We start from the raw sequence: 22,326 nt of genomic DNA, 5'->3' as shown, positions 1-22,326 counted from the left end.
CCATTTTTTTGACAACATTTTTTGCTTAGCACCCTGACTCAGTTTTTTGCTAAAAATAGTGATGCAAGGCAGGAGATATACAAAAGAGCACACATGTTTTAGTTGATTGCATGTGTGACAAGAGTTGCCTACACAACTCTCACACTATTTTGCTAAAAACAGGAATGCTTGTAAGAAATATATCTACTTCAACCCAACCTAATTGCTTTGCATTTACGACAACAGTTGCTACAGATCTTAAGAAATTTACAGCATCAATAAGCAGCCAACAACATCAATAAGCAGCCACTAGTTGCCTACCATCCACACTAGTTTGTCTCAAGAATGAGAAAATTGTGTAACTAGTTTTTTTGGCACTACTTTTATTTTTGGTTGCCTACATTATGTGAATCAATAAAACAGCGAATCCAATCTTTTTTCTATTTTTTTGCATGGCAATCAAACTATTTCCTCCTACCATCATTCACTTGTAGTTAAGTTGCAGTTATGAAGGTTCTTTAGAAACAACTTCTCTTTTGGGGGGATGCCTTGGTGTGATCGTAAATATTTAGTCAAGGAAGGTTTGTCAATCAATGGATGGTTATGCTCAACAATGAAATAAGAGAATTCCCAACGACCATCATTGAATTTTACTATCATCTTGGCTTTGCAACCAGTCTATATTATCTTTTCTCTTTTCCTTTTCTTCCCTTTCTTCTTTTTCTCAGTAGCATCATCGGCAAACACAATGGCATTTTCTTCCTCCTCATCATCATTCCCATCTTCACAAGGATCTTCTAGCATATCAACGTTAGGTGCAATCACAGTACCGTGGTCATCGTTCTTGGGTTTCTGAAACTTGTTGCAAACAAATTGGTACTTATCTATTTCGCCAGTAATAGTATTCCTTCTGGAAGTATTCATCTTGATTGAAAAACCCAAATGCTGAGCATAAGCATTATAGTGCTCTCTTGCACCTAGCAAAGTGTCAAACCTTGTACCCAATGAAGGCTCCTTTGGCTGAGATCATGCTTCATCATCGTTATCAGCATCTCCCCATGCACCCTCGCACGCAGCAGTCCCCCCTGTTGCTCCCTGGTAACCCACAAGTGTAGGGGATCGCAACAGCTTTCGAGGGTAGAGTATTCAACCCAAATTTAATGATTCGACACAAGGGGAGCCAAAGAATATTCTTAAGTATTAGCAGTTGAGTTATCGATTCAACCACACCTAGATAACTTAGTATCTGTAGCAAAGTATTTAGTAGCAAAGTAGTATGATAGCAATGGTAACGATAGCAAAGGTAATATTTTTTGGGTTTTGTAGTGATTGTAACAATAGCAACAGAAAAGTAAATAAGCGAAGCACAAAGTGTGAAAAGCTCTTATGCAATGGATCAGTGATGGATAATTATGTCGGATGCGATTCCTCATGTAATAGCTATAACCTAGGGTGACACAGAACTAGCTCCAGTTCATCAATGTAATGTAGGCATGTATTCCGAATATAGTCATATGTGCTTATGGAAAAGAACTTGCATGACATCTTTTGTCCTACCTTCCCGTGGCAGCGGGGTCCTAGCGGAAACTAAGGGATATTAAGGCCTCCTTTTAATAGAGAATGACCGGACCAAAGCATTAACACATAGTGAATACATGAACTCCTTGAACTGCGGTCATCACCGAGAAGTATCCCGATTATTGTCACTTCGGGGTTGTCGAATCAGAACACATAATAGGTGACTATAGACTTGCAAGATAGGATTAAGAACACACATATATTCATGAAAACATAATAGGTTCAGATCTGAAATCATGGCACTCGGGCCCTAGTGACAAGCATTAAGCATAGCAAAGTCATAACAACATCAATCTCAGAACATAGTGGATACTAGGGATCAAACCCTAACAAAACTAACTTGATTACATGGTAAATCTCATCCAACACATCACCGTCCAGCAAGCCTATGATGGAATTACTCACGCACAGCGGTGAGCATCATGAAATTGGTGATGGAGGATGGTTGATGATGACGATGGCAACGAATCCCCCTCTCCGGAGCCTCGAACGAACTCCAGATCAGCCCTCCCGAGAGAGTTAGGGCTTGGCGGCGGCTCCGTATCGTAAAACGCGATGAAACTTCCTCTCTGATTTTTTTCTCCGTGAGACGGAATATATGGAGTTGGAGCTGAGGTCGGCGGAGCTGCAGGGGGCCCATGAGACAGGGGGCGCGCCCAGAGGGGGTGGGCGCGCCCACCACCCTCGTGGACAGGGTGTGGGCCCCCTGGTCTTCATCTTTTGCCAGTATTTTTTATATTTTCTGAAACTTGTCTCCGAGAATTTTCAGGTCATTCCGAGAACTTTCTTTTCTACACATAAAACAACATCATGGCAGTTCTGCTGAAAACAACGTCAGTCCAAGTTAGTTTCATTCAAATCATGCAAGTTAGAGTCCAAAACAAGGGCAAAAGTGTTTGGAAAAGTAGATACGTTGGAGGCGTATCACTCCCAAAGTGTATGTGTCATCAAGTGTGTGCTCTTCTGTGGGCATTGCTTGCATTCCAGAGTCAGCAACATTCTGTGCGATAGGAGTGTTTGGAGATTCGGCCACAAACTCATTGACATTGTTCAGTGGCGGGGCCCTTTGCGCAGAAGGTTGTGTGCAGTACATGGGTTCAACGTTGTCCACTCCACATTTGGTGGCAAGTCATAATTAAGGTCATCTGGCAATTTGTTAAGGTCAAACACCCCCTGCATAATTGGTAAAACAAATCAAATAAACACACAAGTTAGAAGAGAGAAGCAACTACTGGACTCATATGTAGGAATAATACATCAACAATTAGGCAAAAAAATCAATCAACACACAATGTATACTTTTCATAGTCATACACACCAATCAATACAACATAATCTGTCATGACAAATAACTGTCATGTGTTTTTTTTCAGGTGGAGAAATCAGGGTCAGGGGAAAAGAACAGTAGACGATGTGGTGTACTCTTTTCTTCTCATGGAGTGGAGGTGTTATCAGAAGCAAATGACATGACAATTCCAGTGCTTTTTTTAGTTTACAAATGTACTTTTGGAAAAATGTTGGAAGATCTGTAGTAGTACCAGTACTGAAAGACTTGGTGTCTGCCTCTTTTTTCCAAATTATGCACCAGTATTGTTTTTCTATTTTTTGCGATGGTTCATCCCAGATGTTGCCATTGTCATGAGCATAAGCATGCCATGGTTTCTGCCTCTTGTTTTCCCCATTTTATTCATTTTTCAGGCTATTAGAGGTGGTTGGTTGAAGCAGCATTAGCCGGCACCTGGGCTGAACTTGGCCGAAATCAACCACAAGCTCAAGGTAATGTTATCACAATTTTAATTCATAGCATTTTCCAATACCCGTTTATAGTTGCAGAAAAAACACATCAACTTTGCCTAAGCTTGGACAAGCTGAAAATAGTTGCTTTACCATGCATATTTTACTCTCGCCAAAGATGAACTCATAATTGTGCACCACATACACAGTAGTTTTTTTTTGCAGTTCCTGGGGTTGTGTTTTCTATCAAGCAGATGTTAGGCAACTTATTATTCTTTTTACCTAGGCAACTTGCCAGCCAAATGTTAGGCAACTAAGTCTCTTTGTTTAGGCAACTTGCCAGCCAGATGTTAGGCAACTTGTTCTCTTTATTTTAGATTTCACAAGGATTGAAAAATGTTGAAACATTGCAGTAGTAGTAGTACTGAAAGAGATGTGTGTTATTTTTTGTCAAATTATGTGTCAGAACTGCTTTGAAATGGTGTTACTTTATCACAGTTTTTTGTCATGAGCACAAACGCCCCAGGGGTTTACCTCTTTTTTGTTCCCATTTTTATTAATTTTTGTAGGTTTTTGGGTGTGGTGTGTTGGCGGTGCACAAGGTGGTACACAGGACGAACTTGTTAGAAATCCACCACAAGCTCAACGGTAATGTATTCACAATTCTTTTCATAGCAATTTCGAATCGTTGTCCATAGTTGAAAAACCATCTTATACATGCACACAACATACTTGGTTACCTACAAGTTTTCATAACGGTTGGTATAGACTTTAATAAATCATAGTATAGACAATCAAGAAATAGTTGCTTACCAGCCACACTACTTTTGCCTAACTTGAACATATGGTTGCCCAACACTCATATAGTAGTTTCTGTTGCTAAGGGTAAATTTATTGTTCTAACACATTTTAGTCGCCTACATTTTTCACAACAGTTGCTCACAGATATGTGTCTCACCACCTGCCATTGTTATGCTCATAACAGAGATGCCAGTAGCCAGAAATCTTACTATATTTGTACAGTTAAGTTGCCTTAAATTTTGACAACAGTTGCTACAAATATATCCATAACATTAAGAAACAACCAACAGTTGCCTACACTATGAACTGTTTTTTGCCTAATCATGACGATATTGTTGCTTACGATCTAGATTACTTTGGGCCTACTAATGACAATCTCCAGAGAAGGCTAATCTGTTCCTAATCTGTTTGCCTAATTTTTTGCACAGCATGGTTACCAGAGAAGGCTCATATTTGGACAGCATGGTAGGTGGAGAACCACCTTCAAGAAGAACAGGGGAAAAACGTACCTCCTTCCTCTCCTGGATCACAACAGCTCTTTTTTTTTAGTTTAGTTCTGCTTCTGGAAGCAGATCTCCAAGCTCTAATGGTTCAGATCCATGGCGATTTTGATCCTCGTAGCTTTCCTTGGAGGAAAAGAAGAAGAGAGAGGGGGAGGGGTAGGTGGGAGAGAAGGATGAAGGGGTCAGGTCATGTGGGGGAGGAAGCACGTGATTGAGAGAGGGGGAGGTGGGGATAAAGCAGCTGGGAGGGACCAGGTCAGCATCCAGTCGCGGCAACCAACGCCGGTGGGCGATGGAACGCGGGCTGGGGCCCTGTCCTTCCTTTTTTGTACGGCGGGAAAAAGCTTACCAAATCTGGCTGGTTGCCAGGGATGCCTACCGAGCACTCAGTTGCTCCCTAGACGCGTCCCTCAATTATTAGGCACACAAAGACACGGAATTGTTGGAGAGGAACTGCACCACTCTACACCAAGAAATCTCTCACAGTCACGGGCAAACATTCCTCTAGAAAACATGGCCTCTCCCTGAAATGGTCATAGTATGGCATAATGCCTCTGCGTTGCTGCAGATTTGAAAAATGACAATATATAAACTTGCACAATTATATTAAAAAGTGTTATAGTGTCATGTGTGCCGGATTATATATATACTAAATCCATGCTTCAGAAGTCCAGATTCGTTTTCTGAAGAGCAGCACGGAAACAAAACAGGTGAACCTGCACACTACTCGACATTCTCACTTCCGATTCGTCGACGACCGCTTTTGCGCTTGCTTCTTTCCAAGGGGGAATGCTCCCCCGGAGAGAGGCAACCAATAAGGCCTCATTTGGTTGTAAGGGATCCCGGGGGATCCCTGTGTTTTTCCCGGGTGGGTACACTACAGGCCAAGTTCGCCCTAGGGACCCCATTTGGTAGCATGTGAGGCGGGGAGATCCCTGGCCTTTCCGCCGCCCATCCCCGGAATAGATTTCCCGATGTCGATAGGTCGGGGAGTAAATCATCGACTCGCTCTCCCTTGCGACCAGTCACGACAGCCTCCGCCTCCAGGCTCCATCTCCGTGCAATGACCGGACACCGCCCCCCGCACCCTCCTTCAAGAGAACCGCCCCTCCTTCCCTCTGTACATGATCTCCTCCCCTCTGCCCTCTCGTCCAAACTGTGGAGGAGATCTCCCCGTGGTGGGAGGGGATCCCAGATGACCATGCGAATCTCCCCAAGGGGGATTACAACCCTGGGATACTTCCCCATTAGAACCAAACAAGGCCTAATAGTTCAATAGTATACTCGTCGGTTCTTCATCTGAATGTCCTAGTTGGAAGTAAATGTAGAACCCTTTTTTTGGCGGTTAGCCTTCTACCACCTATAGGTTTTGCATCCGGATCAACCTTGGTCCATGAGCATTCCGGTGTTTGAAGACATCGGGTGTTGTCAAGCTGCACCCTTTTTTTGCTTGTAATTGATTGTGTTCTCCATCTGCTATCTTCCCGTGCCTTGTACAAAAGAATGTCATTACCTTTTTTTCGCAGTGCTTAGTACCTTCTCAGTATATTTAGCAACGACTAGACGCCCTGTTACAATTGGCTTACTTAAGGATTTCAAGCTAATCAAATGTGTTTTATTTTATTTTAGAGAAAAGGCGCTGACCGAGCCCGAGAAGAGCTTGAACCTAGCCTGACTTTGAATTAACAAAACCATCAACCGGCGATGATTACAAGGGCACCACATTACAAAGGGGATGAATGCAAAGCAAAGCGGAAAGAACATACAAGATGCTAGGCAGAACAGCACAATGGCAACAACCAGAGCCAAGCACACATCACCGTTACCGACGACCAGCACTACGCCTACACCAATTAGCCAACTGAGAGCACGGGGGGAGGGACATGCCGTGCAAGCATTGAGCGCCGGCTACATGCACAACCAAACTTGGGCAACACTTGAGTTGTCTCCACCGTCCCAAAGGGCCACTAGTTGGTGTAGGCGTTTGCATAGATCAAAATACTTAGGATTTCCTCCTAAAAATTTGCAGGTAGTGTTTTGGTGTGACAATGATCACATATTTTTTTCAACTTTTTTGACATTTGGAAAAAACATTTTTGATGGGCGGGAGCATATGCTCCCAAGAGTCGAATTGGATTTCCACCGGTCCCCGTAACTTTTTTTAAAAAGCAATCAGGTCCCTATAACTTAAAAAACATGCAAGTACTTGTTTGTTTTTAAAAAGGCAATCGAGTCCCCGATAGTTTTTTTAAACAACAATCTGGTCCTGTTAGTTTAAAAAAATCATGCCCTTGTGCGCCGGCCATGGTGGTGGCCCGTCGTGGCTGCTACGGCCTTGGCTGCGTCGGTCGTGGAGGTGGCCCGTCGTGGTTGCCCGTAGGGCGTGGTGTTGCCCGTCGCTGATGCTACTATGTGCACTATTGCTAATGCTTGCCGCATGGCGTCGCCAGCCGCTGTTGTTTGTCGCTACCGCTACTGTTGTTGTTGCCCGCTACCGCTTACCGCCGCCCGCTTCTGCTACGTGCACTGATATTGTTGTTTGCCGATGCTTGCGCCTTCGTTGTTGCTTGCTACTACCCACTAACGCTGATGCACGCTGTGCTTGGCGCCTCCCACTGCCACTGCGTGCATTGTTGTTGTTGCTTGTCGCTGCCCATTGCAACTACTGTTGCGCCAGCCTTGTTGGACGGGCATGGTGCTACCGGCCGTGACGGTCGTTTGCGCGCCACCATTTTCCTGAGCCATGGACCCCACAGGTGAACCAGTCTATCAGTTTCGTGCTTAGTCATGGATCAATTCCGGATCAATGTGATTTGTTACTCACTTGTCGCAAAGTTGGTGATTATTTGTGATTTTTGACAAAAACGGTGGCAACCTATTACCCTAGTCATAAATATGGTGGTTCTGAGCAATTTACTCAGTGGGATCCAATACCACTTACATCCATAGAAGATTAGGGCATCTCCAATAGGTGCCCTCTTTTTAGGGCACCAGAAACTGATTGGGGCAAATTTTACAACACGAAAAAAAAAATGCTTTTTAGGCACTAAAATACGTCCAACCCAAGATGTGCCTTAAAATAGGGCACATCCAAACATACAACCAATTTTTTTTGAAAGAACATTGCATAGATTATTTTAAACATTAAAACATCAAAACATTACAACGAATTAAACCCTAAACATAAAGTTCATCTTACTACTTGATCACCCTAAGACATAAAGATTACTACTGTTTCATCATCTATAAAACATAAAAGATTCTAACCGTCATACATATAGTCGGTGTCGACGGAGTTCCAAAGCGACATGGTCTCCTCCTTGGAGGAGTTCAACACCTCCTCCTACTCCGATTCGAGGTTGATCAACATGGAGGGGCTAGCCTCGTCCTCCTTCATCTTCTTCTCATGGTCATGCTTCTAGAAGGAATTGACCCATGGAAAGGATGTTCCACCGGTCGAAGTTACGTGAAGATTTATCAACGGCTATTGGAGTACCTTAATATAAATCAGAGATCCAATCAAAGGAAAAATTGTCCTTGCATATGAGATGACAATCAAGCGTGTTATAAAATGATCATCATGAAATATAACTGAAGTGGCCACTTCGTGACCCGGGTTGGGATGTTGCTTCTATAGATGGATCTTTTGATGCAATGACCAGAGATGGTGTTGTGTGAGTAACCGTCCAAAATAATATGAAACAAGATGTAGTGTGCGCCTTTAGACATCGTCCTAGGTCTGTTGATGATATTAAAGCTGAGCTATTGGCAATCAAAGAGAGCATACTGGTAGCAAAACCCTATACACCCCTGCCGTTGGTGTTACAAATTGATAGTGCTAAAGCTATAGTGGCACTGTCGGGCAACAGTTTGGATCGGTCCAGCCTCATCCACCTTGTGGAGGAAATGAAGGTACTAGTCAGAAGAGATCAGGAACTTGATCTAGTAAGGATTGGTCATACTCAAAATAGCTTGCAGCTTTCTTAGCTAAACTTTCGAGGAGGGAGCATCTAACCGACTTGTGGTTACACGACTCCCTAGTGTTGTTGTTTTATTAGCTGCAGATTGCAACCCTATTACTAATCAGTAAAATTCTCGGTTTTCAACGGAATAAAGTGTCATCTACATTTGTTGTGAGTTATAATGGAGTTAAATCCAATGGAGGGATTAAAAAATCCAACGTGGGCTCTCGGTTCATTTTTAAAAAAGTTTGGCCAGGTGTATAGATTTTTTTTGATGAAGTGCAAAAGTTGCATCAACGAACTTGGAGGCAACTTTTTTGAAATATGCATTACATTTTCCCTCCCGAGTGATGTTCCAATTTCAAAAATTGAGGAAGTACAAAAGTTGCATCAATGAACCTAGAGCCAACTTTATAATTTTATTGAACATCATAGTGCCATTTATGAATTACATATTGGTAACAAAAATATATGACAAAATAGAAGTGAAAGATAAACTTAAGGCTGGCATGGATACGATAAACTTGATAGTGTCATGAAAATACATGACAGAACATACAGGAATCGGCCTAATGGTGAGAACATCTACCCTCAAAGAAAAAAGCAGCCAACAATGAACTTGGAATAACAAGACTTAATGGTGACATGAGTATATACGAAAAAACAGACATGAAAAAGAGAGACTCTAGGGCGACATGACATGGTATGGAAAAAGAGACTTAAAGGTGACATTACAAGATATGAGAATATATATATATATATATATGAATTTTTTTAATGGCAGCATCAAAAGATATGACAAAATAGACATAGGTGGTTGGAGAAGGAGAAAACTTTTTTCAGGTGGGTCAATCCAGTCAAAGTTGAGCGTGATGGAGTGACATGTTTGGACTTTTTTTTGCATGATTGTTTGGACGATAGTTGTCCAGGCTATTAGTAGTGTTGATGGAGGTAGAAAAAATAATTTATGATCCTATATACATGGATTGATTTATTTTCTACAATTTATATGTATATGCAGGATGTCATGATGAAAAGAAAGGATATCACCTGCCATAGCAACAAAAAAGGGGGAAAAGTTGGAGGATTGGATCCATAAACCATGGAAACATCTGCTCTCAAAGTGGAAGAAAACGAGAACACCAACGCTGACAACAAAAACTAGGAAAAGGAAGTATAGGAAAAGATAAGCTTGACAGTGGCATGTTAAAAATATGACAAAATAGATAGGTGAAACCCGAATGGTAAAAACTAAAAACCTCTCAAGGAGGAAAAGAACGAATGATGACAACAATAACAATAAAAACATGACTCTAAGGGTTTCATGGAAAGATATAGAAAAAGGAACTTCATAGTGAAAAGAAAAGATATGAGAAAATAGATAGTTAAAAGGAAATTCAACATTAGCATGAGAAGATATAGAGGAAAAGACCAGCGGCGAAAAATAAATTTGGAGATGCGGGGGATCGAACCCCGTGCCTCCCGCATGCAAAGCGGGCGCTCTACCATTTGAGCTACATCCCCATTGCTTGTTCCTTTGATCAGAATGTTCGAACCATAATTTACTGCTACAAAGCGATGGGCCAGCCTGCGATTCAGGAGTACCGGCCGACTTCTTGACGGCCCGTGGCATCCTGAAAAACTGCCGACCACCCAGCCAGGAGAGGGTTCAGCGGGGTTGGAAAGATTTTAGTCCCACCTCGGCAGCAGGGGGCGAGCGAGTGGAGGCAAGGTGCTTAAAGAGGGGACGGGGTGCGCCGTTGAAGAGCATGATCCTTCAGGCAGCAAAAGGGAAATGAGGAGTGGTACAGGCTCGCTTAATTATGCGAGAGGGGTGCCCGTCCCAATAATCTACAGTCCATATCGAGTGCTCTCTCGTACACGCAAGCGGCCGCACTAGCTCAAGGCCAGGGTCCCCTAAATTATTGCGCCAAAGACACGGAATTGTTGGAGAGGAACTGCGCCACTCTACGCCAAGAAATCTCTCGCATGCAAACATTCTTCTCCATCAGAAGAAAATGGTCATAGTTATATTAAAAAAAACAACAATATATAAACTTACATCATTATATTAAAAACATTATATTGTCATGTGTGCCGGATTACTTGATATTCTCGCTTCCGCTTCGTCGACAACTGCTTTCACGTTCTTCTTTCCAAGGCGGAATGCTCCCCCATGAAGAGAGGCAGACAATAATATTTCAACAGTATACTCGCCCGTTCTTCATCCCGAATGTTCCGTATCCAACATGTGGTGGCTCGAAAGCATGAAGCAAACAAATAACCCTTCTTCTGGCGACCGGCGGTCAACCATCTACCACCTCTAGGTTTTGCATCCGGGTCAACCTTGGTCCATGAGCATTCCGGTGTTTGAAGACACCGGGTGTTGTCAAGTTGCACTTTTTTTTCCTGCTTGTAATTGATTGTGTCCTCCGTCTGCTATCTTCTTGTATCTGTCCGACCGTTTATGGCTTTGCCTTCTATTTAAAAGGGCGTGAGCTCAACTTTAGTGCCGACTGGCATATTTGTAGAAGTAAGATAATTGCAATATAAGTTTTGTCAGTTACATTTTTTGGAAGGTGTAGTTCTCAAAGAATAATAAAGAAAATGCAAGGAAGTAAAGGACCAATTTTCATTTCACTGCAAATTCAATGTAAATACTTTTTTTTGTTTGTGAATGTAACAAAAGAAGTTACTTGTTGGTATACTAGCAGTACTATTATGAATTACATTTTGTGTTTTGAAGTCTTCTAGTTTCTATAGGGTTCACCAAGTAATAAATTCTCTAATTTTCTCTTTACTTTTCTCAAAATTGTACGGCTTATAAATCCATGTGCCACGTGCCATGCACGGTATGATTTATCCGATGAAGGTACATATCGACCATACCTGTAGCGCTAACTAATTCGTCGAGCGCCTACCCTAGTCCCCGGGCCCCAACAAGACTCCTCACGGCGAATGCTCACCTTCTTCCTTAATTTTCAAGAGGACGAATCCGAGTAGTTTTTTTTTTTTTTTTTTTTTTTTTTTTTTTTGCGGGGGGAAACCGAATGGAGTTGTGGCAAAAAGAGATGCCAAAGTGGCAACCATGTCACAGAAGAATGCCATTACCTTTTTTTGTCAGTACTTAGTAGTACCTTCTCACTATATTTAGCAACGACTAGACACCCGCTTACAATTGGCTTACGTAGCTAGCAGTAGCTCTGTTATTCGGCTCCAGTTAGCATTTCAATCCTCCTCCCTTTTGCTCTGTTTCTTATGAATGTACATTTATTCTTGAGCAAGCTGCTCGCATACCACACATGCTAAATTCGATTAAACAAACAAATTTAATTAATTAAACAGAGAGTTATTACTACATCTCTTGTCTTTCTTCACCTCTCTGCGCTCACTGAAAACTCTAATTAGGTTGCCACAAACTTTCACACACGTCCATGGACGTTCCCAAGCAATGAAGCAATATGTCCACATCCACGGTGTTGAACCCATCTCATTTCTCGATGAATCCGGTCATCCTGAGGACGAGGTTCCTGATGTTGCGGAGGTCCCGCCCTTTGAGCGTCCTCCCTTTCCCGCTGCACATGGAGTAGGCCGCCGTCGACCTTCCGGCGAGCCTCCGGCGTCGCTCAGCCAGGACGTGCGGCGGCACGTTCCTCTTTGCGTCGTTGGTGCATCGAACGTCGCCATCGCTGCAGTCGTCGTTGCCGCTGCCGCTCCCGTCCGACGTGGTCCAGGAGCGTGACCGCCGCTTCCGGTGAGGCACGAGGACCGGGGCAGACAGCTCCGGCGAGGATAGCTTTGCCATGTCTCCGTCGACGTTGATGACGCTGTCGTCGTGGCCGCCGTCGCGGCGGTGGTCGGAGTTGTTCTGTGGCCAGAGGACGTCGGCTTCTTGGAGTTCCTGATCCATGGCCTCCCCGGCCGTGTGTCCGGGAAGGCAAGGGCTGGGGCTGCCATGGCGAGGGGGATATATAGCGAGCGGAGGTAGGTGTGCTGTGGAAGGAAGAAGGAGAAGCTGGCGTGTGTTGGTGAGCAAGCAGACTTCCTTGGGGAGTTGGCAACTGGATCGGAGGAGTAGTGGCGGGTTAGGACAAACTTTGCTAGCTGTGGCTGTGGCCGTGAAGGAAGGGGTTGAGTTGGAGTGCGGTGCACCCTATCCTCGGCTGCCACGTGGACCGTGCACCGCCGGGCCGGCTGATGCAGATGTGCACGCTCGCTCTAGCCCTCCGAGCCACGGAGAAAATCGTGTACGTATGCACGTATTGGTACGTATATTGTTGTGCGGATTTGGATGTATAGTACAGTAAGAACGTGCGTGGAGGAGATGAGCTTTAGTGTGGAACTCTCCCATGTAAACTTGCTTCGTTTGACCGATGACTGGATTTTCACACGGCAAGAAAAGTAGGTTCAAAACTTGGTGCTAATCTCATTAACCGATACTGACAAACTGGTAGTACTAGCAACAAGTTTTTTGGGCACTCTGATAACATTCGTTGAGCGCACAAGGAAATTTAATTTTGAGAAATTTATGCACGTGTTTGTGCCCCAAACCATAGGACGACCTAGTACGTGTCATCCTTCGATGAAGCCGGTCATCCGCAGCACGGAGTTGCGCAGGTGGCGCAGGTCGCGCGCCCGCTTGCCGTGCCTTGCCACCCCCGACCGCAGCAGCGTGTACGCCGCGGCGGCCTCCCCGTCGGACAGCCGCCTGCCGGAGACCAGCAGGTGCGGCGGCACCATGATCTTGCCGCCGCCGCCGTCCTTCTCCATCAAGTCGTCTTGATGATCAGTACCGTCTTTCCACCGTAGCAACAGCACGGCGGCCCTGCTGGGGGGAACGTCCACCGGCCGAGACCCTGCCGCGCGCCGCTGCCACGACGTGGCCGGGCTCTGCACGCTCGGCAGTGGCTTGTGGTCATCGTCGGCGTGGGCGTGGCCGGCGTAGTACTCCGGCCAGAGCACCTCGAACTCGTCGAGCTCTTCCATTGATTAACTATTTAACTGTGACCAAAGTAGGATCGGACGAGGTGGCGGCTGGCACTGGCGAGAGCCAGGAGGAGGCGTGCCCAGAGCTGCGACGGAGCAGTGCTCGAGACGCGGCGCTATATATCCGCGGGGTGAACGGATAGTATTCCGTCCCACCGCGTCTGGTCGATCGCGACGGCGGCCGGGCGCTCGCTCGACAGAGCCCGCACGTCTGGTGGTATGGAGACGGTGGGGGAGAGGTGTGGATCCCGTTGGCGCCGTCCCGCCGCGGGCTCCGGACGCGGCGCCGGGATCACACACGCGCTTCTCCCTCTGGGGCACGCAACGTGCATCCATGCCGTGTTCGCGGCGTCACTGGGCACCCGCGCGTATGTGCATGCGTTGGCTAGGACGTGACACATTTTGTTATGAGAAGGTGCGCGCTAGGCGCCGGCCGGTCGCGCGCGGTCCGTCAGATCAACCAACTGCTGACCGTCGGATTTATCCTTTCGCCCCTTACTTCATCTTCCCCGACGCGGTTTTTGCATGAACAGGAGGTATAAAAACGGTGGTTGAACCAGTGTCACACACAAAAATAGAAAAATAACCTGTGTCAAAGGAAATTCAAACCCAGGATGCTAGATATAGGTGCGTAAGTTGCACCTTTGACCCAATAACCATCTTGACTGGCCAACTCTCTTTTCAATTTTATGTAAATGATTGTATTTTACATCTATTTAGTACTCCCTCCATTCCTCAATATAGGATGTATAATTTTTGGCACGGAAATTAAAGAACGCAAGTGAAGAAAAAATTTCACAAGTTTTGGGCGATATTACACCTGACTAATTGGCATGAGAAAATATAGGAGATTGCCTAATATAAGAAAATGTAATCAAATCCCTGAAAAAATTATCCAAACGAGTGGTGCAACATAATACACTTTATATTTCAGGTTTTTTTCTCAAAAATCTATACACCTTATATCAAGGAACGGAGGGAGTATTACACTAATACACAAAACGTATTATTTATGGAATAAAAAACAACACATTGAACCAGTGAACCGACGGTCCGACCGGTAAATCCTAAACCGACAGCCTCGCCGGTTCAATCATCGGTTTGGGTTTTTGAAACTATGCTCGTGGTCACCATTCCAACAAAAAAAAAGACCAACTCAAGGGCTAACAGTGATGCATGGTGGTTGCAGCATTCTCATGCCCCCTCGCCGTTGGCTCGCTCACTAATTCTAGCAATAACATTTTCCGGTTCCAGCAAATTAGATCACTGGTTGCATCTCCTCGGTCGACCGTCTTAGTACAGTTGGAAATATGCCCTAGAAGCAATAATAAAATGGTTATTATTATATTTTCTTGTTCATGATAATTGTCTATTGTTCATGCTATAATTGTATTGACCGGAAACCGTAATACATGTGTGAATACATAGACCACAACATGTCCCTAGTGAGCCTCTAGTTGACTAGCTCGTTGATCAACAGATGGTCATGGTTTCCTGACTATGGACATTGGATGTCATTGATAACGGGATCACATCATTAGGAGAATGATGTGATGGACAAGACCCAATCCTAAGCATAGCACAAGATCATGTAGTTCGTTTGCTAAAGCTTTTCTAATGTCAAGTATCATTTCCTTAGACCATGAGATTGTGCAACTCCCGGATACCGTAGGAATGCTTTGGGTGTAACAAACGTCACAACATACTTGATGGCTATAAAGATGCACTACAGGTATTTCCGAAAGTGTCTGTTGGGCTGGCACGAATCGAGACTCGGATTTGTCACTTCGTATGATGGAGAGGTATCTCTGGGCCCTCTCGGTAGTGCATCATCATAATGAGCTCAATATGACTAAGTAGTTGGTCACGTGATCATGCATTACGGCACGAGTAAAGTGACTTGCCGGTAACTAGATTGAACGAGGTATTGGGATACCGATGATCGAATCTCGGGCAATAAAGTACCGATTGACAAAGGGAATTGTATACGGGATTGCTTGAATCCTCGACATCGTGGTTCATCCGATGAGATCATCATGGAACATGTGGGAGCCAACATGTGTATCCAGATCCCGGCGTTGGTTATTGGCCGGAGAGCTGTCTAGGTCATGTCTGCATGATTCCCGAACCCGTAGGGTCTACACACTTAAGGTTTGGTGATGCTAGAGTTGTTATGGGAAATAGTATGTGGTTACCGAATGTTGTTCGGAGTCCCGGATAAGATCCCATACGTCACGAGGAGTTCCGGAATGGTCCGGAGGTGAAGATTTATATATGGGAAGTCATCATACGGTCACCGGAAGTATTCGGGGTTTTGCCGGTATTTTACCGGGACCACCAAAGGGGTTCCGGGGTCCACCTGCCCAGAGGGTCCTATGGGCTGTATGTGGAAGGGAACCAACCCCTAAGTGGGCTGGGTGCCATCCCCTCCTAGGGCCCATGCGCCTAGGGTTGGGGGGAAGCCCTAAAGGGGGCGCCCCCCTAGGCTTTGGGGGCAAGCACCCTCCCCTTGGCTGCCGCCCTCCCTCTAGATCTCATCTAGAGGGGCCGCCCCCCTTCCCCCTTTGCCCTATAAATAGAGAGGTGGAGGGAGGGCAGCAGCACCTCATCCAAGGCGCAACCCTCCCCCTCTCCAACACCCCCTCCTCATCCGTTTGAACTTGGCGAAGCCCTGCCGGAGAACCGCTGCTCCTCCACCACCACGCCGTCGTGCTGCCGGAGTTCTTCCCCAACTTCTCCTTCCCCCTTGCTAGATCAAGAAGGAGGAGACGTCCCCATGCTGCATGTGTGTTGAACGCGGAGGCGCCGTTGTTCGGCGCTTAGATCAGAATCGACCGCGATCTGAATCGCTGCGAGTACGACTCCTTCATCCACATTCATGCAACACTTCCGTTTCATGATCTTGAAGGGTATGAAGATGCACTCCCCTATATCTCGTTGCTAGTCTCTCCATAGATTGATCTTGGTGATGCGTAGAAAAAATTTAATTTCTGCAATGATCTCCTACAGTGGCATCATTTGCTAGGTCTATGCGTAGTTTCTATGCACGAGTAGAACACAAGTTGTTATGGGCATCGATTTTGTCAATTTACTTGCCATTACTAGTCTTATCTTGATTCGGCTGCATCATGGAATGAAGCGGCCCGGACCGACCTTACACGTACGCTTACGTGAGACAGGTTCCACTGACTGACATGCACTAGTTGCATAAGGTGGCTAGCGGGTGTGTGTCTCTCCCACTTTAGTCAGATCGGATTCGATGAAAAGGGTCCTTATGAAGGGTAAATAGCAATTGGCATATCACGTTGTGGTTTTGGCATAGGTAAGAAATGTTCTTGCTAGAAACCTATAGCAGCCACGTAAAAACTTGCAACAACAATTAGAGGACGTCTAACTTGTTCTTGCAGCATATGCCGTGTGATGTGATATGGCCAAAAGGATGTGATGAATGATGTATATGTGATGTATGCGATTGATCATGTTCTTGTAATAGGAATCACGACTTGCATGTCGATGAGTATGACAACCGGCAGGAGCCATAGGAGTTGTCTTAATTTATTGTATGACCTACGTGTCATTGAATAACGCCATGTAATTACTTTACTTTATTGCTAAACTGTTAGCCATAGTAGTAGAAGTAATAGTTGGCAAGACAACTTCATGAAGACATGATGATGGAGATCATGATGATGGAGATCATGGTGTCATGCCGGTGACGATGATGATCATGGCGCCCCGAAGATGGAGATCAAAAGGAGCAAAATGATATTGGCCATATCATGTCACTATTTAATTGCATGTGATGTTTATCATGTTTTTACATCTTATTTTCTTAGAACGACGGTAGCATAAATAAGAAGATCCCTCATAAAATTTCAAGAAAGCGTTCCCCCTAACTATGCACCGTTGCGAAAGTTCGTTGTTTCGAAGCACCACGTGATGATCGGGTGTGATAGATTCTAACGTTCGCATACAACGGGTGTAAGCTAGATTTACACATGCGAAACACTTAGGTTGACTTGACAAGCCTAACATGTACAGACATGGCCTCGGAACACAAGAGACCGAAAGGTCGAACATGAGTCGTATAGTAGATACGATCAACATGAAGATGTTCACGATGATGACTAGTCCGTCTCACATGATGGTCGGACATGGCCTAGTTGACTCGGATCATGTATAGCTTAGATGACTAGAGGGATGTCTGTCTGAGTGGGAGTTCATTAAATAATTTGATTAGATGGACTTAATTATCATGAACTTAGTCTAAAAATCTTTGCAATATATCTTGTAGATCAAACGACCCACGCTGCCCTCAACTTCAATGCGTTCCTAGAGAAAACCAAGATGGAAGATGATGGTAGCAAGTATACGGACTGGGTCCGTAACTTGAGGATCATCCTCATAGCTGCCAAGAAGCATATGTCCTTGATGCACCGCTAGGTGAAGCACCTGTTTTCCCAGCAACTCAAGACGTTATGAACGCCTGGCAGTCGCGTAGTGATGATTACTCCCTGGTTCAGTGCGGCATGCTTTACAGCTTAGAATCAGGGCTCCAAAAGCATTTTGAGCAGCATGGAGCATATGAGATGTTCCAAGAGCTGAAAATGGTTTTCCAAGCTCATGCCCGAGTCGAGAGATATGAAGTCTCCAACAAGTTCTACAGTTGTAAGATGGAGGAGAATAGTTCTGTCAGCGAGCACATACTCAAAATGTCTGGGTTGCACAACTGCTTGTCTCAGCTGGGAGTTAATCTCCCGGATGACACGGTCATTGACAAAATCCTTCAGTCGCTTCCACCTAGCTACAAGAGCTTTGTGATGAATTTCAATATGCAGGGGATGGTGAAAACCATTCCTGAGGTATTTTCAATGCTGAAATCAACGGAGGTGGAAATCAAAAAGGAACATCAAGTGTTGATGGTCAATAAAACCACTAGTTTCAAGAAAGGCAAGGGTAAGAAGAACTTCAAGAAGGACGGAAAGGGAGTTGCCGTGCCCGGTAAGCCAGTTGCCGGGAAGAAGCCAAAGCATGGCCCCAAACCTAAGACTGAGTGCTTTTATTGCAAGGGAAACAATCACTAGAAGCGGAACTGCCCCAAGTACTTAGCGGACAAGAAGGCCGGCAACACCAAAGGTATATGTGATATACATGTTATTGATGTGTACCTTACCAGTACTCGTAGTAGCTCCTGGGTATTTGATACCGGTGCGATTGCTCATATTTGTAACTCAAAACAGGAGTTGCGGAATAAGCGGAGACTCACGAAGGACGAGGTGACGATGCGCGTCGGGAATGGTTCCAAGGTCGATGTGATCGCTGATGACCCACAAGTATAGGGGGTCTATCATAGTCCTTTCGATAAGTAAGAGTGTCGAACCCAACGAGGAGCAGAAGGAAATGACAAGCGGTTTTCAGTAAGGTATTCTCTGCAAGCACTGAAATTGTAGGTAACATATAGTTTTGTGATAAGGTAATTTGTAACGGGTAACAAGCAATGAAAGTAAATAAAGTGTAGCAAGGTGGCCCAATCCTTTTTGTAGAAAAGGAAAAGCCTGGACAATTTCTTATAATGATAAAAGCGCTTCCAAGGACACATGGGAATTATCGTCAAGCTAGTTTTCATCACGCTCATATGATTTGCGTTCGGTACTTTGATAATTTGATATGTGGGTGGACCGGTGCTTGGGTACTGCCCTTACTTGGACAAGCATCCCACTTATGATTAACCCCTATTGCAAGCATCCGCAACTACAAAAGAAGTATTAAGGTAAACCTAACCATAACATGAAACTAATGGATCCAAATCGGCCCCTTACGAAGCAACACATAAACTAGGGTTTAAGCTTCTGTCACTATAGCAACCCATCATCAACTTATTACTTCCCAATGCCTTCCTCTAGGACCAAATAATGGTGAAGTGTCATGTAGTCGACGTTCACATAACACCACTAGAGGAGAGACAACATACATCTCATCAAAATATCGAACGAATACCAAATTCACATGACTACTAATAGCAAGACTTCACCCATGTCCTCAGGAACAAACATAACTACTCACAAAGCATATTCATGTTCATGATCAGAGGAGTATTAATATGCATTAAGGATCTGAACATATGATCTTCCACCAAGTAAACCAATTAGCATCAACTACAAGAAGTAATCAACACTACTAGCAACCCACATGTACCAATTTGTGGTTTTGATACAAGATTGGATACAAGAGATGAACTAGGGTTTTGAGAGGAGATGGTGTTGGTGAAGATGTTGATGGAGATTGACCCCCTCCCGATGAGAGGATCATTGGTGATGACGATGGTGATGATTTCCCCCTCCCGGAGGGAAGTTTCCCCGCAGAACAACTCCGCCGGAGCCCTAGATTGGTTCCGCCAAGGTTCCGCCTCGTGGCGGCGGAGTTTCATCCCGTAAGCTTGCTTATGATTTTTTCCAGGGTAAAAGCCTTCATATAGAAGAATATGGGCACCGGAGGGCCACCAGGGGGCCCAGGAGACAGGGGGCACACCCAGTAGGGGTGGGCGCGCCCCCACCCTCCTGGCCAGGGTGTGGGCCCCCTCTGGTATTTTCTTCGCTCAATAGTTCATATTAATTCCAAAAGTGACTTCCGTGGAGTTTCATGATTTTTTGAAGCTGTGCAGAATAGGTTTCCAATATTTGCTCCTTTTCCAGCCAGAATTTCAGCTACCGGCATTCTCCCTCTTCATGGTAAACCTTGTAAAATAAGAGAGAATATCCATAAGTATTGTGACATAACGTGTAATAATAGCCCATAATGCAATAAATATTGATATAAAAGCATGATGCAAAATGGACGTATCAACTCCCCCAAGCTTAGACCTCGCTTGTCCTCAAGAGGAAGCCGAAATCGAAAAATATGTCCACATGTTTAGAGATAGAGGTGTCAATAAAAATAAAATACGGACATGAGGGCATCATGATTATTCTTATAACAACAACATATATAGATTTTGTCGTATGATTTCTTATGCTCAAATAACGATCGATTCACAATGTCAAGTATGGGTGATAAACTTCATTGGGAACTAACAAACTATAATCTCAATCATTGAAACAATTGCAATTTATCATAACATCAGAAAGAGTCAAGAATAGAGCTTTTCAGCAAGTCCATATACTCAACTATCATATAGTATTTTACAATTGCTAACACTCACGCAATACTTGTGGTTATGGAGTTTTAATCGGACACTGAGAAAAATAGGGGCTTATAATGTTGCCTCCCAACATATTCACATTTGGGTGATGTCAACAATAATAGCTCATGCTAACTTACATCCAATTGGATATATATATCAGGATCTTACCAACATGAGGTGCTTGCCAAAGGATAAAATGAAAAAGGGAAAGGTGAAAATCACCTTGACTCTTTCATAAAGTAAAAGATAGGCCCTTCGCAGAGGGAAGCAGAGGTTGTCATGTGCTTTTAGGGTTGGATGCACAAAATCTTAATGCAAAAGAACGTCACTTTATATTGCCACTTGTGATATGAACCTTTATTATGCAGTCCATCGCTTTTATTACTTCCATATCACACGATCGTATAAAGCTTATTTTCTCCGCACTAATAAGTCATACATATTTAAAGAGCAATTTTTATTGCTTGCAACATGATAACTTACTTGAAGGATCTTACTCAATCCATAGGTATGTATGGTGGACTCTCATGGAAAAACTGTGTTTAAGGATATTTGGAAGCACAAGTAGTATCTCTACTTGGTGCAAGGAATTTGGCTAGCATGAGGGGAAAGGCAAGCTCAACATGTTGGGAAGATCAATGACAATATACTTTAACTGAGATGTGAGAAAACATAAACCATTGCGTTGTCTTCCTTGTCCAACATCAACTCTTTTAGCATGTCATACTTAATGAGTGCTCACAATCATAAAAGATGTCCAAGATAGTATATTTATATGTGAATACCTCTCTTTCCTTATTACTTCCTATTAATTGCAACGATGACCAAAACTATGTTTGTTAACTCTCAACAACTTTTATGCCTCATACTCTTTATATGTGAAGTCATTACTATCCATAAGATCAATATGAACTCTTTTATTCTTTTATTCTTTCTACTTCCTCAAGATCATAGCAAGGTAGCAAAGCCCTTGACTCAACACTATTCTTTATTATAGATAGCTCACGGACTCGATTACATAAAGAGATCACAAAGCAAAACTCAAAACAATTCATACCAAAACTTCAATCTATTAGATCAAGATATTACTAGAAGGATCGAACTAAGTAAAATGGTAAAGATAGGAGTGTGATGGTGATACGATACCGGGGCACCTCCCCCAAGCTTGGCAGTTGCCAAGGGGAGTGCCCATACCCATGCAATTATGTCCTCGGAGGTGGTCAAGAAGGAGTTGTTGATGATGTAGGCTTGTCGTCCATCTTCCAAGGCATAGGCTCACCATCATAGAAGGATGATCGAGTCTCCGGGATCCTCAAATCTGCAGCCAAACTCATCCTCTTGAATCTATATTCATACTCACAGTTTTGGTTTTGCAGGTCATAGATCTGGGCTTGGAGGTGCTCGATTTTCTCTTGAAGCTTAAAGATGGTCTCCCCAATGATCTTGGCATCCAGCTTGTGGTTGTTGGTGAACTCCATGATCATCATCTGGTTGGTGTTGAGTCCACGCTCCACCATCCCTTGGCACTTGAAAACCTGTTGCTCCATGGCTTCGAGCTTTGTCTCCACGCTTCCGGTACGCCTTGGACCCTCCACATCGCGGA

The 22,326-nt window shown here is 44.3% G+C and overlaps 1 protein-coding gene and 1 non-coding gene across 2 annotated transcripts; both read right to left on the bottom strand.

The window, feature by feature from the left end:
• Positions 1-10,008: 10,008 nt before the first annotated feature.
• TRNAA-UGC (transfer RNA alanine (anticodon UGC)) lies at positions 10,009-10,081 on the bottom strand. The gene has a single exon. It is a non-coding gene; the product is annotated as a tRNA-Ala (tRNA).
• A 1,696-nt stretch (positions 10,082-11,777) lies between these two features.
• LOC123141648 (uncharacterized) lies at positions 11,778-12,670 on the bottom strand. Its single transcript, XM_044560740.1, has one exon. It carries the CDS (start codon positions 12,465-12,467, stop codon positions 12,048-12,050), a length of 420 nt encoding a protein of 139 aa, XP_044416675.1. The 5' UTR covers positions 12,468-12,670; the 3' UTR covers positions 11,778-12,047.
• Positions 12,671-22,326: the final 9,656 nt, after the last annotated feature.

The sequence above is a fragment of the Triticum aestivum genome, chromosome 1B, assembly GCF_018294505.1.
Source record: "Triticum aestivum cultivar Chinese Spring chromosome 1B, IWGSC CS RefSeq v2.1, whole genome shotgun sequence".
NCBI lineage: Eukaryota > Viridiplantae > Streptophyta > Magnoliopsida > Poales > Poaceae > Triticum > Triticum aestivum.
This window is presented reverse-complemented; position numbering and strand designations above follow the sequence as displayed.

Coding starts and splice junctions, on each gene's coding strand:
- LOC123141648 (XM_044560740.1), bottom strand. CDS start 12,467: ATGGATCAGGAACTCCAAGAAGCCGACGTCCTCTGGCCACAGAACAAC.